Below are 16,167 nucleotides of genomic sequence, written 5' to 3'. Positions count from 1 at the left end.
ACACACCAACGAGAGACTAAGAAATCTGGCTATTAAAAGTCGGAAATAGCAAATTACGCACCTCAAATCATAAGTTTCAGACAACACACACCTACGAAATACTAGGAAACCTAGCTCATAAAAGACTGAAATAGAAAACTACACATCCCAAACAAGAAGTTTCAGACAACAAACACCTGTGATGGACTAAGAATCCTAGTTCTGAAAAGTCCCAAGAGCAAACTAGACATCCCAAATCATAATTTTCTGACAGCACACAACTATGAAAGGCTAAGAAACCTAGCTCAGAAAAGCTTGAAATAGCAAATTAACCATCCCAAATCATAATTTTCTGACAGCACACACCTATGAATTGCTAAGAAATCCAGCTCAGAAAAGTGAAAAATAGCAATCCACCCATCCCAAATCATAGGTTTCAGACAACACACACCAACGAAAGACTAAGATATCTAGCTCAGAAAAGCCCGAAATAGTATTTTACATATCCCAAATCGTAAGTTTCGGACAACATTCACCTACGAAATACTAAGAAGCCTAGCTCATAAAAGCCTGAAATAGTCAACTATTCATCCCAAACTAGAAGTTTCAGACAACAAACACCTATGTGGGACTAAGAATCCTAGCTCTGAAAAGTCCAAAAAGCTAACTACAAATCCCAAATCATAATTTTCTGACCGTACACACCTATGAAAGGCTAAGAAACCTAGCTCAGAAAAGTCAAAAATAGCAACCCACACATCCCAAATCATAGGTTTAAGACACCACACACCTACCAATGACTAAAAAATCTGGTTAAGAAAAGTCGGAAATAGCAAATTACACACCTCAAATCATAAGTTTCACACAACACACACCAACGAAAGGCTAAGAAACTTTAGCTCTGAAAAGTCAAAAATAGCAAACCACCCATCCCAAATCATAGGTTTCAGACAACACGTACCTATGAAAGACTAAGAAATCGAGCTCAGAAAAGTCAAAAATAGGAACCCATACACCCCAAATCATAAGTTTCAGACAACACACATCAACGAAAGACGTGGCCCGGGGAGGGCCTTTGAGGGTGTCGGGAGGGGGGGGTCCTTGAGGGCCGGGTGGTCCTTTGGGAGCTTGGGGGGCTTTGAGGATCGGGGGCTTCCTTTGGGGTTGAGGTAGAGGGATCGGAACCCTTTGGGGTTGGGGTAGAGGACCTCACGACACTGTTCAATGGAACTTGTGTATTATGACGACCACGGAGTTTGACTCTCAAATCCTCTTCTAAAATCTCTTCAAAAATCATATTTTAACAATGTCTCTAACTGTTTCGCCGAAATAATTCCCTAAAATAATAATTTGTTCTGAAAAGATATAATAAAGCCTTAAAAAAGTATTATAATTTGGGGTTAGGAGTCTTTGGGGGTCCGGGGGCCCTTTGGGAGCCCGGTGGACCTTTGGGGACCGGGGGAGGGTCTTTGGGGGTTCGGGGGCCCTTTGGGAGCCTGGGGGGGCCTTTGAGGATCGGAGAGGGCCTTTGGGGGTCCGGGGGACCTTTGGGGACTGGGGGAGGGCCTTTGGGGGTCTGGGGGGCCCTTGAGGGTCGAATGGTCCTTTGGGAGTCCCGGTGGACCTTTTGGGACCGGGGGAGGGCCTTTGGGGGCCCGGGGAGAGCCTTTGGGGGCCCGGGGAGAGCCTTTGGGGGTCTGGGGGCCCTTTGGGAGCTTGGGGGGACCCTTGAGGACCGGGGGCTTCCTTCGGGGTTGAGGTAGGGAGATTGAAACCCTTTGGGGTTGGGGTAGGGGGATTCGAACCCTTTGGGGTTGGGGTAGGGGGGTCGGAGCCCTTTGGGGTTGTGGTAGAGGACCTCACAACACTGTTCAAATGGAACTTGTGTATTATAACGACCACAGAGTTTCACCATTAAATTCTCTTCTAAAATGTATGTATAAATTTATTTCCCATCATAAATGTAAAATACAACACTGATGGAGTATAAAGAAAGAAAATGTAAAAAAAAAAAAAAAAAACAAATAAATTCTGAAAAAAACAAACAAAACCAAAACACACCACAACCGACAAAAAAAAAAAAAAAAAAAAAAAAATACAAATAGGGGCAATTATCAATCAATCAATCAATCAATAAATTTATTTCCCGAAATAAACACATTATGTAAACTCGGAGTAAAACATTAGACGGTAACAAATTACATAAAGGCACTAAACAAGGTATTCGTCGGATCCAGCGACTTCTCAAATCGCAGTCTCCGTTCCGCGATTGCTTTAAGAGGATCTGTGACCCCATATACAGAAACCAGGCACCGGTTTCTGGCCCAAAGAGGTATGCCAAGGAGGAACTTGGCATACCGAAAAAAACAACGTTCGTAGCGTCTTCTTATCCGAGATAGTTAATATACTCCAAAAGGGTGATAAAGCAAGCAAAAGGGGCATAGCAAATGCATTGTAAATTTTTGATAATATACTTCTTTTGTATCGAGCTTTACAGGGAACAAGCATACCATATGTCTTACGAAGCTTCGAACCAACATATTCTAGCAAAAGCGATCGGGTATGCCTCAGATCACTCCCAATCGGAAGTCCAAGGTAACTGATACTTGGCGATAGAGGTATCGGATGACCATCTAGACAAACATTATTCGGGGAGGGCCGGTTACGCGATTTACCAAATGCGACAACCTCACTCTTCTCAGCATTAAACTTCAATCCGATTTTCCTATACTCAATACATAAAATATCAAAATTTTCCTCTATACACGAGACAGTCCTGCTGAGATTCAATATATCGTCAGCGTAGTTCAGAAGCGACATATCAAGGCCTCGGTAGATAAATGTCGTGCGAACTTTCTTCTGGGCCTCCAGGACACTGTTATTATATAGTGGGGGTGAAGATACACCCCCCTGCCTAATACCTTTCCATACACGTATTACACACTTCGAAATTGCAAAGCCATCTCGTGTCGGCACTTTAATAACAGCATACAGTTTGCTGTACATATTCCTGTAAACACGTAAAATTGAGCGATCAAGACCACGATCCTTAGCGCTGATTAAAAGCTGAGGATGAATTCCCGAGTCAAACGCACGCTAAACGTCGTGACCGGCCATAAGAAGAATATCGTCTTTCTCTTCAACATCAACTAAAACATTAGCAATAACTCTATGTACATGTTCACGACTGTAACCATTTTTAAAACCGAACTGATTTTCTGGTGTCGAACAGACTTCTATTATCTCATCAATAACTATCAGCTCTAGCAATTTACACATTACCGAGGAAACCGTGATTGGCCGATATGAACTGCATTTACTTTTATCCTTTCCTTTCTTAACCACCGGGGTTACAACACCAGCACAGAACACATCGGGGACTAACCCACAGTTGAATATAGTTTGGAATAGTAGACCCAAGTGGTGCAACAGATTTATACTTCCGTGCACGAGGTGCATACCGCATAACTGATCGATTCCACATGACAATTTCTTTTTCAGTTTTAGAATGCACTGTTTAATTTTTTCCAGACTAACCGTGAAACTGGGACCCGAAACACAATCACCCAGAGTCGCAACAAGCTGCGTAGAGAAATCTTCTTCCAAAACGGTATCTGGGGGTGAAAATTCACAAGTATAATATTTAACCCATTCTTGCTCTGATGGTATCTTTTGATCACTTGACTCGCAATCACCTTTCTTTTTTGAAATGAACTTCCATATTTCATTGGGATTTCCTGACAATCTTTCACTATATCCATCAATCACAGCTCTTTTGTGTTTAGTAAGAATTTTAGAAAACTGACGCTTGGTGTAGAGTCTTACATCATTCACAACGCCAGAACGGGGTCTACCACAGCTATTCCACAAACGGTACCAAAATTTGGAAGACTCGCACGCGTGAGCCAGCTCTGGATTAAGAGACCACTTAGGAACTTCAGACCCCACGCGCACTTTGCGTTTGGGTACAGCAGCTGTTTCGGCACACCGCATCGCATGGGTAAGCTCAGAGCAATATATGTTTAGAAGAATCTGCTTTTCACTGACTGATATTTTAGCGTTCTGCTGTAGTAACTGGACCGGTATCTTGATTTTCGCCAACACGCTATCAAGAACACTAGAATATGCACTAGGGTTGACTTTATTCCATTCAGATTTAAAATACCACTTCCTTTTCCTTGGGTAGCTGATTTCAGGCATAGCAATTTCAAATGAGCAGGTTATAGGGAAATGATCGGATACCGATAAGCCAGTATCGACACGGCTAACACTAAGTGATTTCACACTGTTCGAGCAGACGAAGAAATCCAAAGAGCTTGTTGAGCCTGAATTGTGCACATATGTGAAACAGCAGTCATTTGGTACGGGGTGCATGTCGACAAGAGCGGGCAACAGGATTTGAGACCTTGCGCTATTACTATCGTTTAAGTCACAGTTGAAATCTCCCACAACAATCACCTGCCCATGCTTATCATGACAGTCCTGAACGGAACGCACCAGTTGGGAGCATGCAACACTGAATCTCTCCTCTGAAGCAATGTCGCGGTAATCGGTTGGGAGATAAACAGAGAATACGTAAGCTTCACCGATTTTTACAGCCACAAAACATTCATTTTGACTAAACAGCTGGACAGCCAGGTGAGAATTAACGAGTATGGCAACGCCACCTGATGGTCTTCCTCGACCCGAAGCCACAGCAGGCACCGAAAATACTTGAATATTGTCACTGAACTTCAGAAGAGAAACCGAGGATGTCGACAGAAAGTGCTCCTGCAAACAGAGCACATCGTTGCAACATAGCGCACTTTCGAGAAACGGTAGCTTTTCAATAACATTTCCGTTAATGTTCCACGAGCAAACCTTTAGTTGGGGAGCAATCATTTACTAGCCATGATTTTCATTGCTACTGGGCATTTGATACTAAAGCAAGGATGGTCCGCAGAACTGCATAGTGCGCATTTCACATCATTATTGCAAGGGTCCTCTTTCGAATTCTCTCTTCAAAATCTCTTCAAAAATCATATTTTATAATGTCTCTAACTGTTTCGTCGAAATAATTCCATAAAATAGCTAAAACGGTTTCGCCAAAATTATCCCTAAACGGAATTTCAGCATGTTCCTTTTGTTTGGCATCCCTGCGCTGGCGCATTTCAATTATTTGGAAACCTGATTCCCGCGCTAAAACCATTCATCGCTAAGATCTAAACTTTGCCTCGGAAACGATTCTTCTGGAAGAACTCCAGGCATTAATAAACTTTGCGCCGGAGACAATTCAATCAATCATGACATCATCTGTCATGTGTGATCTAAACTTTGCCTCGGAAACATTTCTGTTCGAAATCCAAAGACATTAATTAACTTGACGTCATCTGTCAGACATTAATTAACTTTGCCCGGAAACAATCTATTTCCTATTTCTGGATTATAACATTCGCTGAGAGCGTGCCAAAAACAACAACAACAACAAATACTCGGATCATAGCCTTAGCTGAGAGCGTGCCAAAAACACACCTGGAGAAAGAGACCATTGACCCCATTAACCAAGTGGTCTCATTCATCCATTCATCCATCCATCCATCCATCCATCCATCCATCCATCCATCCATAAATGTGAGAAAATTTCTGTTTTTTCATTCTCACTGACAAAATCCATAAAAACATACAAAAATGTGACAAAGTTCCTGTTTTTTCAAATTCTCACTGACAAAGACCATAAAAACAGACATAAATGTGACAAAGTTCCTGTTTTTTCAAATTATCACTGACAACAAACCATAAAAACAGACAAAAATGTGAGAAAATTCCTGTTTTTCAAATTCTCACTGACAAAATCCATAAACCACGTGGTTCGTCCCGGACCTCCTGAGGCCTCTCTACTGACAGCCATTTAGCAAAAGAAAAGTAAAATTTTTATGCAAATTTTGTTTACTTATTCAATGATGGTGAGCCAAAATAAAAGCTTCATTAACTAAAAAACGATCAGAAATTAAATATAAAAAAAACAATTTTTTTAAACTGAAAGTAAGGAGCGACATTGAAACTTAAAACGAACAGAAATTATTCCGTATATGAAAGGGGCTCTCCCCTCCTCAATGTCCCACTCTTTACGCTAAAGTTTGACTCTGTCTCACAACTTTATTTTTTAAAACAATAAAAAACTTTAGCATAAAGAGCGAGGCGCTGAGGAGGGGACAGCCCCTTTCATATACGGAATAATTTTTGTTCGTTTTAAGTTTTAATGTCGCTCCTTACTTAAACTTGTTTTTTTTATTTAATGATAGGTTAGATCAGGTTTTTAACCCATCTTTGATATTTATAACCCAATTTAACCTAAACTAACAATCTAACCTAACTTTTACCGCCATAGCTTGGATAAGACTAATTTAATCCAAGCTGAGAAAAAGGAATTTCGGACATTCACGCGGTAATATATACATCTGTTTGTGCGGGCTTGTATGTTGGATGCACTCCAGCACTAATGGGGCAAACAATATGACATTTTGTACATACACTGCAGTTTACACCACAACAAATTTGGATAAATTATTTTTTTTTCAAACAAAATACCGTATAAAGGAAAAATTATTAAAATCCTCATCGGAAGGACGGAATCCATTGGCTATGTGTGTCGTGATCTATTGGCGAAGGTTGAATTCCCAAGCTGCGTAAGATCTTGCCTGAGCAAGAGCCCCCCCCCCCCTAGAAAAGTTGCTGATATTACTTTATAATTGCTTATAGATTCCATACGATTTTTTTTGCTGTTTTGGCGAATCATTAAGTACAGCGCTCAATAAGTACAAACACACGTTGGGCAAAAAAGAGAATAAGATATCAACTACTGAATTGTGTACACAGTTTCGGGTCAATTGTTTCCATTCCATACTTGAACATCTCTTATCTTTGTTGCGAGATTTAGCATAGATTTTGCTTTAAGGCGATACGCTACCAAAAAAATCATTTTGAAAACATCTAATAATAACATTACACTACTAACTACCGATTTTCATGTATGTATTGGAATAAATTAATTTAAAATTAGTTTCTTCAAAATTAGTGTTCCAACGTTGAAGCCAAGTTTCGCGTCCAAGAGAAATCTGACTTGTCTACCCGTGAAAAGATGTGATACCGCCTATGTTTCTATCTGCAAAAACGTTCTCCGGAGCACTCGCACCCCGGTCCGGGTTTTTATAATGGGTAAGATAGGGAATGATCATACTGGATAATTATATGAACTGTGCTCAGTATTGGCTGACCGTCTCAAACATAGTAGGGTCCATTAACGAATTCTACCAGGGGAGTAGCTATCATCGAATGCTTTCGAGAATTTATGGTTTGATTGTGGAATTTTACCAAAAAAATAGTGAAATTTATTTATCTTTTGTCTGCGAGTTTGTCAATCAAAGCAGGTGGCCCCACAGGGAATTCCCAAAGTAGCCAAATTACTCAAATGATAATCCCTTTGAACTTACTTTTAGCCTTTTCTGAATAGGCATGCAAGAACATTTTTAGGGACTACCCTTTCCTGAACTTCAGAAAGAAAACTCTGCTCCATTTAACAATAATAATAATAAAAAAAATACATGTAAGTTTCAATACAACTGAACATCTCTATCTCCGGCAAAAAACTGGGTAATTTAAATGATTTTCTAAGATTTCCGATAAAGTAGATGTCGACTTATGGTTTTCTGGAAATTCTCCAAGCTCCGCAAGTTTTGCAAGAGCGCCCACTAAATTCTAAATAGTTTGGCCACACAAACTAAAAAGCTTTATAATGGAAGATATGGGGTGAATCTTTAAGGTGTGGGCTTAACTCTCAACTCTGCACAGGCATGCACAATTTGATTTTACAAAATAGGAGTGATTTTGAGGTATTAAAGAAAACGGCTAACAGCAACTAATATTGCGATTAACACGGGTTAATATTGCGATTAACATGGAAAAGATAACATTCCTTTCCAGGTGCACGGATTTTTCCATCTGGAATTTTTCTGTTTTGGCAGGTTGTAAAACATATGAAATTTGAAAGACAGATAAGTATTGATAACAATGAGTTAAAACAATTATAACTGAAATGTCATTTAATGCTTTTGAGCTTATCGTTCCACATAATCGAGAAGAAGAACAAGAAAGGGATAATCGTGCACTTCTTAAAGACAGATAAAGTTTTGCAAACAATCAGTCGCAACTGTTATAATTGAAATGCCATTTAATGCATTCAAGTTATTGAAAAAAGGAGAAATAGAAAAAAAAGGATACTGTTTTAAAAAAGCTCTTTTTAGAAGACAATTAAGTTAATGCAGTCATTGCAGGATCAGTAAGTATTTTGCAGCAATAATTTTCACGGGTTGAGGCGGCCAGATTTCGTAGTCGGACCATTTCAGGCCTTCTGTTTACATTATTGCATTTCACTGGTGAGGATATTATATGGATTATTATATTATATCGAATACTATATCGATATTATATCGAAATTAAATATCGATATTATATCGATGTTATTATATTATATCGATATTATATCGAAAATAATAAGAATCTCCCCCCTCCTCGTACTCACATACCTGGTAAATCAATAAAGCAATTTTAATAAAAGTAATTTTAGTACAGCTTTACCGCTCAATTTGAAATATTGGCGGTAAATATAATCTTACTCTGAATCCATATAATCATAATCCCGGGGAAAAAATCCTCTGATTCCTCCCCTGAAAATTGAACACGTCTGCACTTCTGTGCAGACATCCCCCCTCTCCTAGGGGTAAGTCCTGTGTCCAGACAATAAACTAGATTATTTTCAATACTATTGAAATGATGTCCCTGATGACATTCTGGATCATATTTGGGAAATCAGTCAATGAAAGAAGATCAGTCTCAGCCAGTAAAAAATAAAAATTAATTAACTATAAAATCAATATCACTAAAATCAAACAGTAACAATAACCAGCCCTGACTTACTAGGAGACGATTATCGTTCTTGAAGCATTTATGACTAGCGTTGTTCATTGTGTGTAAGAATACTTTGTTGCTATATTTAAGTTGAACCTTCATTTATATTCGAAATACTGTTTAGTTACTGTGGCGTTAGGAACTTACAAAATATCTTCTGAAACAAAGTAAAAGATCAAATGGGAACTATTCTTTGAACTGCCTAAAAAAAGACACCTGAAAAAAAAAGACACCAAAAAAAAGACACCAAAACGGTATTTTATAGAAATATCGTTTTTTTTAAACGATATTAACATTTTATGGTGCGTTTTATTGAAAACTTTTTTTGTATATTGAACAGTGTGCTCTGTGTTTCAAGACATCGAAGAAAATTTAAAAATAAATTAAACACGTCGTGGCAACGAACTGTAAGTAAGGAGCGACCCGGCTCAATAGTAATTGAAACTCTAAAAACGAAATTTTATACCATTAGATACATCAAAAGAATTTTATGCTGATTTCAAATACATCAGTTTCATCGAGTTTAGTATTACCCATCAAAAGTTACGAGCTTGAGAACATTTCCCTTATTTTCAAAAAAGGAGAGAAACACCCCCTAAAAGTCATAGAATCTTGATGAAAATCACACCATCAGATTCAGCCTATCAAAGAACCCTATTGTAGAGGTTTCAAACTCCTATCTGCAAAAATGCGAAATTTTGTATTTTTTGCCAGAAGAAAGATCACGGATGCGTGTTCATTCATCTTTTTTTTTCAGGGGTGATCGTTTCGACCCAGTGGTCCTAGAATATCGCGAGAGAGCTCGTTCGAAAGGAAATTAAAAGTTCTAGTGGCCTTTTTAATTAACCAGAAACATTGGAGGGCAACTGGGTCCCCTCCAACGCTCATTTTCCCCAAAGTCATAAAAACTTTTAGATAGCCATTTTGCTCAGCACAGTCGAAAAATCTATAAACTGTGTCTTTGAGGACGACTTGATCCCCCACTGTCCCCGGGGGAAGGGCTGCAGGATATGAACTTTGCGCATTGTTTACATTTAGTATTGGTTATTGGGAAGTATACAGGCATTTTCAGATGGGATTTTTTCTGGTGGTGGGGGTCGGGAGAGGGAGGGGGTTACGTGGGATGATCTTTCCATTTTTCCTGAAACGATCAGAAATTAAATAAAAAAACAAGTTTTTTCAACTGAAAATAAGGAGCAACATTAAAACTTAAAACAAACAGAAATTATTACGTATATGAGGTGGTTTGCCCCCTTGTCAATACCTCGCTCTCTACGCTTAAGTTTTTTTTTAGTACTTTCAAAAGAGCTATTTATTCTAATTAAACGGTCTTTGTGATTTTGATGAACAAAATTCGAACTTTAGCATAAAGAACGAGGTATTGACGACGGGGCGAACCCCCTCATATAATAATAACTTCGGTTCGTTTTGAGTTTTAATGTTGCTCCTTACTTTCAGTTGAAAAAATATGTTTTTTTATTTAATCACTATAATAAATGACGCGAATAAGATAGTGCCAGTAGAATATACTTCGGCGTGGGTCACTGTATATAGATAATATAATGTACATATATTTCTATACATCTTACATTTATATACAGTGGCGTGGGTGGTCAATTTTGTCAGAACATAAACCAATATACAAATTATACCAAAACTACTCAACAATGTGGAAATGTCTTGAAAATCATGAACTGCCCCGGGGGAGCGGAAGGGCACATCAGTCTTTGTGTGGCTATCTTCGAATCCTTTTTTTTGTTTAACTACAATGGCAGAGTGTGTTCAAAATTTACGAAAGCTATATGTTAATTCTTTTCCTCTTCCCAATAGATTCTAGACCCCATAAAAAACTCTGAGCGCTTTAGAAAACATATACAAATATTTTTTCTTTCATCGCCTAATTTACCAGTTTTTTTTATAACTCCTTGGCTGGTGTTTTAGGCAATGCTGTAAATTGAATCATACAAATCTTTGATGGAAGATTCAACACTCAATTTCCTCGTGTACTCAAATTCCAAACCCAATGGGCAATATTATCTGAAAGCAATATAAAATAAAAGCCCCGCAATTCAAATTTGTTGCACATACTCATGCATATTCAAATCACTCATGTGCGACCATTATTTAATTCGTTCTTTGGGAACTCGAAAATTTGCGGGGATTATAATAAACGACTGTAGTTGTACAATGCAGAACCGTACCCAGTATTCTAATTCACTGGAAGTGGGATCATGGGTGTATGTACTGATTTTTCCTAGGAAGACAATTGGTAGGAGGGGAGAGGTAATTTGCAATCTGCTGCCATTACTCGATTTTTCTTAGGAAATTTTCAATTTGGCAGGTTTTCTTTGGGGATACTGATCGCTATGCTAACTATATTGAGGGATGCGGCTCAAGAGGGCTCAGTTATTGAAAAGTCTCTTTCATATTTTGTTAAATATACTGAAAAAGGGTGCTTTTAATGTGGTTTTCCAGGCATTTCAGGCTGACATGAAAAATTTACCCCGACCCCCCTGAAATTTTGCATATTTCTATCAAATCTTTTTTAAATTCTTCGCCTTTTGGTCGTCCGGTGGGAATGAAAATGTGTTGCCTGCCCCCCTTCCCTGAGTTTTACTACGAATAATAAAATTTTGCATTGAAAGATGTAGCCCACAAGAACGGGCCAAGAATTTAAGTAGTTGAAAAACGGTTGGACGGAAAAAGGCGTTGCACAGGGGTTGAGTTAAATGGGCTAAGTTAATGGCGTTGAGTTGCATGGAATTGGACTGAGTGAGGGTTGGAATTAACGAGGGTTGAGTTGAAAGGGGTTGAGTTAAATGAGAGTTTATGTACAGGGGTTGAATTGAAGGGGGTTGAGCTCAATGAGGTTGAATTAAATTGGGTTTGAGTTACACTCACACCAAAGAGATTATATCCCTAATGGCTGCATTGTGAACATCGTCCACATTCAAAATGATTATTTCTAGGACAAACATTAATAGTTGACTCTCAAGTAGTGAGTCAATAAAATTTATAGCTTTTTGTAATTTAAAACTGTTAGCTTAATATTTTTCAGTTTTTATATATACCAAAGATAGCAATAGCTAATGAAAGAGAATATGTCCACATAAGGAAGAATCTGGCGCACAAGGCCTGCAATATGAGTTTTACTGAGTTTACTGTTGAATTTCAGGAACTACTTCCTTGGAAATTCAATGAAACTCAAGTAGTAAACTAAAATATGTTTTTTTCAGAAATAGAAATTATTTCAATTCTTTCTTAGCTTATTGACCCTAGTGTAGAATGATTACAAATTACCAAACCATAAAGGAAACCCTTCCCAGTTTTGTAGGGTGCCCTTTTACCATAGACAACCCCCTCCACCGCGGAAATGTGTTAATAATATATACACAAAATTTTTTTCCTTAAAAGCTTATTTTCATTCAACTATACAACCTCCATCATTTTTCCAACCTTTTTACATCCCTTTATCAAACCTAAATGGAGTAGAATCATGTACCTTTAAAACTTGCTTAGACAGTAGACACTATTCGAATTCTCATCTAACTCACTATCACGCCTGGAGCTCATCTGTCACGTCGTCCGATATGTTGTTCTGTTGTCCTCAACCGCGGAAATGTCTTAATAACATATACAAACTTTTTTTCCTTAAAAGCTTGTTTTCATTCAACTATACAACCTCCATCATTTTTCCAACCTTTTTACATCCCTTTATCAAACCTAAATGGAGTAGAATCATGTACCTTTAAAACTTGCTTAGACAGTAGACACTATTCGAAATTCGAATTCTCATCTAACTCACAATCACGCCTGGAGCTCATCTGTCACGTCGTCCGATATGTTGTTCTGTCATAAAAAACAAAACCAATGCTACTGTGAATGTCCGAAATCTGGTTAATGTCGACATTCACCGGTGGTTCGAAATTCCTTCTTCTCTTCTTGGATTCAATTAGCTTTGCGACTCAGCTTTTTTAGTCTTATGCAAGCTATAATGGTAAAAGTTAAAGCTAAGTTAGGTAGATTATGTTAGTTTATGTTAGGCTAAGTTAAATTTGGTTATAAATATCAGAAATGGGTTAATAACCTATGCTAACCTAACTTAACTTAATCTAACCCAACCTGTCATCGTCAAACCTTGCATTGAATTGAAAAAGTCGACTGGCAACGCTGACTAAATCCAAGGAGAAAAAAAGGGTATTTCGGACATTCAAGGTAACACCGATATTCTTTGCAGTCCGAAGCGGTTACGCCGAAAAGTGGGGATCCTAAACATTACGGACACAAGATTTTAGTTTTTATTTGTTATTTTGGTGTAAAATTGCTCTTCTGATATGTCCTCTTTCTGCGATTAATGATTCAGTTACCACTGACATTTACTAAGGGATCGATATAGACATCCAAGGAAAAGAGTTGAAAATCTGTGGCAAAAGTACGAATATTCATGACAATACCCTGGCAAAATAAAGCACAATATTCCTTGAAAAAAAAAGTACATATGAAAATGCCTTGAAAACATGATACAGGTTATGGCGTTCGGAACCCTGCTAATTAACTCGTCGATTAAAGCCTATTACCTGAAAATTGTTTCTCTCTGTCCTCTCTCCTTCCCAAGTCGCTACCAGTAAATTTTGCCAGGGAGGGGTGTTAATGAACAGGTGTGGTGATAATAAATTAAGGCACTTTAAATGGGCTACTAGGTTACTGAACCCCTCCCTCTGTGTTACTAGGTAACTGAATTGGTACATTTAGAATTTTTAGCTAGATTTAGCTACAGAAGTCATCGCTGTTACAACTTATGGTCGTATGTAACGGTTTGACGCATCTGAGATAATTGCCAAAACAGTTGCTAAGCTGTTCTCAAAGGGAGGATTAGCATGATATTATAGATCTGCAGGATCAATGTGTGATTGAACAAGCATGCCCTGCTGATTTTTCCTCTGAGTGTGGTTGTGCAGCAACCTAGTTTTTGGGAATAACTTCGGTTATTTTTAATGTCACACTTGGGATTGAGAGAAAAGTATGTTTTATGTCTCTGAATGCATGTAGAGATAGTAAAAAAGAGATAAAAAGAGGGCCAGACCTCGCTAAGTCTTCTATCCTAGAATCTGCGCCGTTCCTGGCGGACTCTGTTTCCCTTTGACACTTGGTCAAAGGGTCTGTGTTTTCCGGGTTCGGAATGCAGAGCTATTCTATTGAAATCTAAGCGCTTTGGACTTCTTATGAATGTTGATTTTGTTTGTATTATAACTATATGTTGTAAACTGATGTTATTTTGTTTCAGATCGTATTAAGGAAACAACTATGGAAATGGTAGAAGAAAACGATCGTCTAAATGATCCCTTGGCAAATGATCCACCATCTTCCCAAAGTCAAAATATAAATATTGTTCACGTGTCAAGTTTACAGGTGATCTCCTTATTATTCACTTAATTGCGGTATTTCAAAAAGTGTTAAATTAACATAGGCTACTTATATTATACAGGGAGGGAAGAATGTGTACTATAAATTATTAAGGCCCTTATATAATGACCCGTATTTGCAAAATCTAAAGCAGGTATGGAGATCTCGCATCGTCGAGATGGGATTCGAAAAAAAGAAGTAAAAATAGGCAGTTTTTACGATTAAGCTAATAACAAATCATAACTGACTTGAGAATTTGGTAGAGGAAGGGTGTTTAACCGAACCCTCTCCCTGGGTAGCATCCCATAAGAAGATTTTTCTGGCTTACAAGCGAAGAGTATAGAAAACTCGTAATAGGAATCTTTGCTGCTTTAACATGGGTTTTACATGGAATAAAAACTAGTAGCGCCACTGACAGTGCAATAAGAAGCATATCTGGGGTTTTAATCCGGGGGGGGGGTTACAAAAAGATTACTGATTATCAAAGTTTGATTACCAAAGTTTGATGATTGTCACTGATTACTGATAATCAGTAATCAGTGAATAAAGTTTATGTGTGCAATTTGTTTTACATGCATCTTTGACTTTTGTATAAGTCAGGTTTTTTTTTGGAGGGGGGGGGGGAAAATCCCTGGATGTGGCCAGGTAACTCCCTGGATATGGTCATGAGTGCAATAATACCCAACAGAACAAGAAAATTCAAAACAAGCCGAATTTGAATTTATTGAAACATGCTTTTCAGTTAAAGGTCAAAATTTATCTGGAGAGAACCCTAAATTTTCAGAAAGTTGGCAGCCTATTTTTGCCCTGAAACTTTTCAATTGATTTCCGATAATTAGGACTAAATTAGTGTGCAAAACTTAGGCTAGTTAGAAAGATATTACCCGAATTTCTCCATCCGATTTTTTCCAATTTTACCCGAATAATCTGAATGAGAAAATCTATAGAAATTCTCCCGAAGGAGTTTTCTAGTGCTGCTCATCTCGTGATCTGTCATTTACAAATTTCAGATATAGCCTACTTATCTGTGATAAATCCATTCAGAAGGGTGTCGATCCTTTAACTAAAGATTGTTGTTTTCCACGGTCAAGATTCGTAATACCATTCGTGACTCCTAATCCGTCACATAAACGCCATATCATAATATTTTTTTTGCCCAGCCTCGGCGGAATTATGTTTTTAATTAAGCATAGCCACAGTTAGAGTTCAGTGAGCAATAAAAATGCTAACTGCCTAAAAAAAACTATTAACTGGGATCATTGTAAGCCTAGTGTTGATCATCTTAATTAATAATCGTCTTAATTAATCATCATCTTATCTAATTGTCATGTCAAAACTATTTGTGAAACAAGGCAAAACATGATAGGTAAAAGAATGCTACGACTGGAACTTTCAGGAAGTGATTCCAAGCAGGAGTTAGGGTCCGGGTAGGGATTTTGAATTACCTAACCCCACTACTTCCTTACATGTAAGTTATGAACGACTATGGACTCAATATTAATTTTTTGTTTGGGGGGGGGGAGCATTAAAAGCAAATTGTGTTTAATAATTTGAAATAGAAGTGCACATAAATCAAAAAAAAATAAGATTTCTTCCCCTGCGTAAATCCCTGTCCTAAGGTCTCAAGCTGAAAATTTATTTCACCTAGACAACTATTTGAGACAACGGAATGTTGCTGTTCTTCTCTTTGACCAAATTCAAATATTTCCATAGATTTTTTACTTGAATAGATATCAGATGCGCTGCAATACGTGTACGTGAGCAGATAAACTGCCACCGAGCCACTGACAGGAATTTTCGAATTATCCTAGGAAATGTAAAATAATCGAGGAATTTCTGAAA

General features: G+C 38.0%; 2 protein-coding genes across 3 annotated transcripts in view; one reads left to right on the top strand and one right to left on the bottom strand.

Annotated features, from left to right (window-relative positions):
- The window catches only part of CSN4 (COP9 signalosome subunit 4), a 76,687-nt gene extending 64,130 nt beyond the window's left edge, over positions 1 to 12,557 (bottom strand). Inside the window, exon 1 of the mRNA XM_089093606.1 lies at positions 12,425 to 12,557. The gene's annotated coding sequence lies outside the window, so the exon portion shown is untranslated. The remainder of the gene's footprint in view (positions 1 to 12,424) is intronic.
- Positions 1 to 16,167, top strand: part of LOC148949578 (cyclic AMP-dependent transcription factor ATF-1-like) — an 86,800-nt gene that overhangs the window by 37,361 nt on the left and 33,272 nt on the right. For both annotated transcript variants that reach the window (XM_089093609.1, XM_089093607.1), the window contains exon 2: positions 14,207 to 14,331. In XM_089093609.1, coding sequence (XP_088949735.1) covers positions 14,227 to 14,331 — 105 coding nt within the window. In that variant the 5' untranslated portion in view covers positions 14,207 to 14,226. The remainder of the gene's footprint in view (positions 1 to 14,206; positions 14,332 to 16,167) is intronic.

Source organism: Artemia sp. Qi Xiang Cuo, chromosome 8 (genome assembly GCF_049724085.1).
Source record: "Artemia sp. Qi Xiang Cuo chromosome 8, ASM4972408v1, whole genome shotgun sequence".
Taxonomy (NCBI): Eukaryota; Metazoa; Arthropoda; class Branchiopoda; order Anostraca; family Artemiidae; genus Artemia; species Artemia sp. Qi Xiang Cuo.
This window is presented reverse-complemented; position numbering and strand designations above follow the sequence as displayed.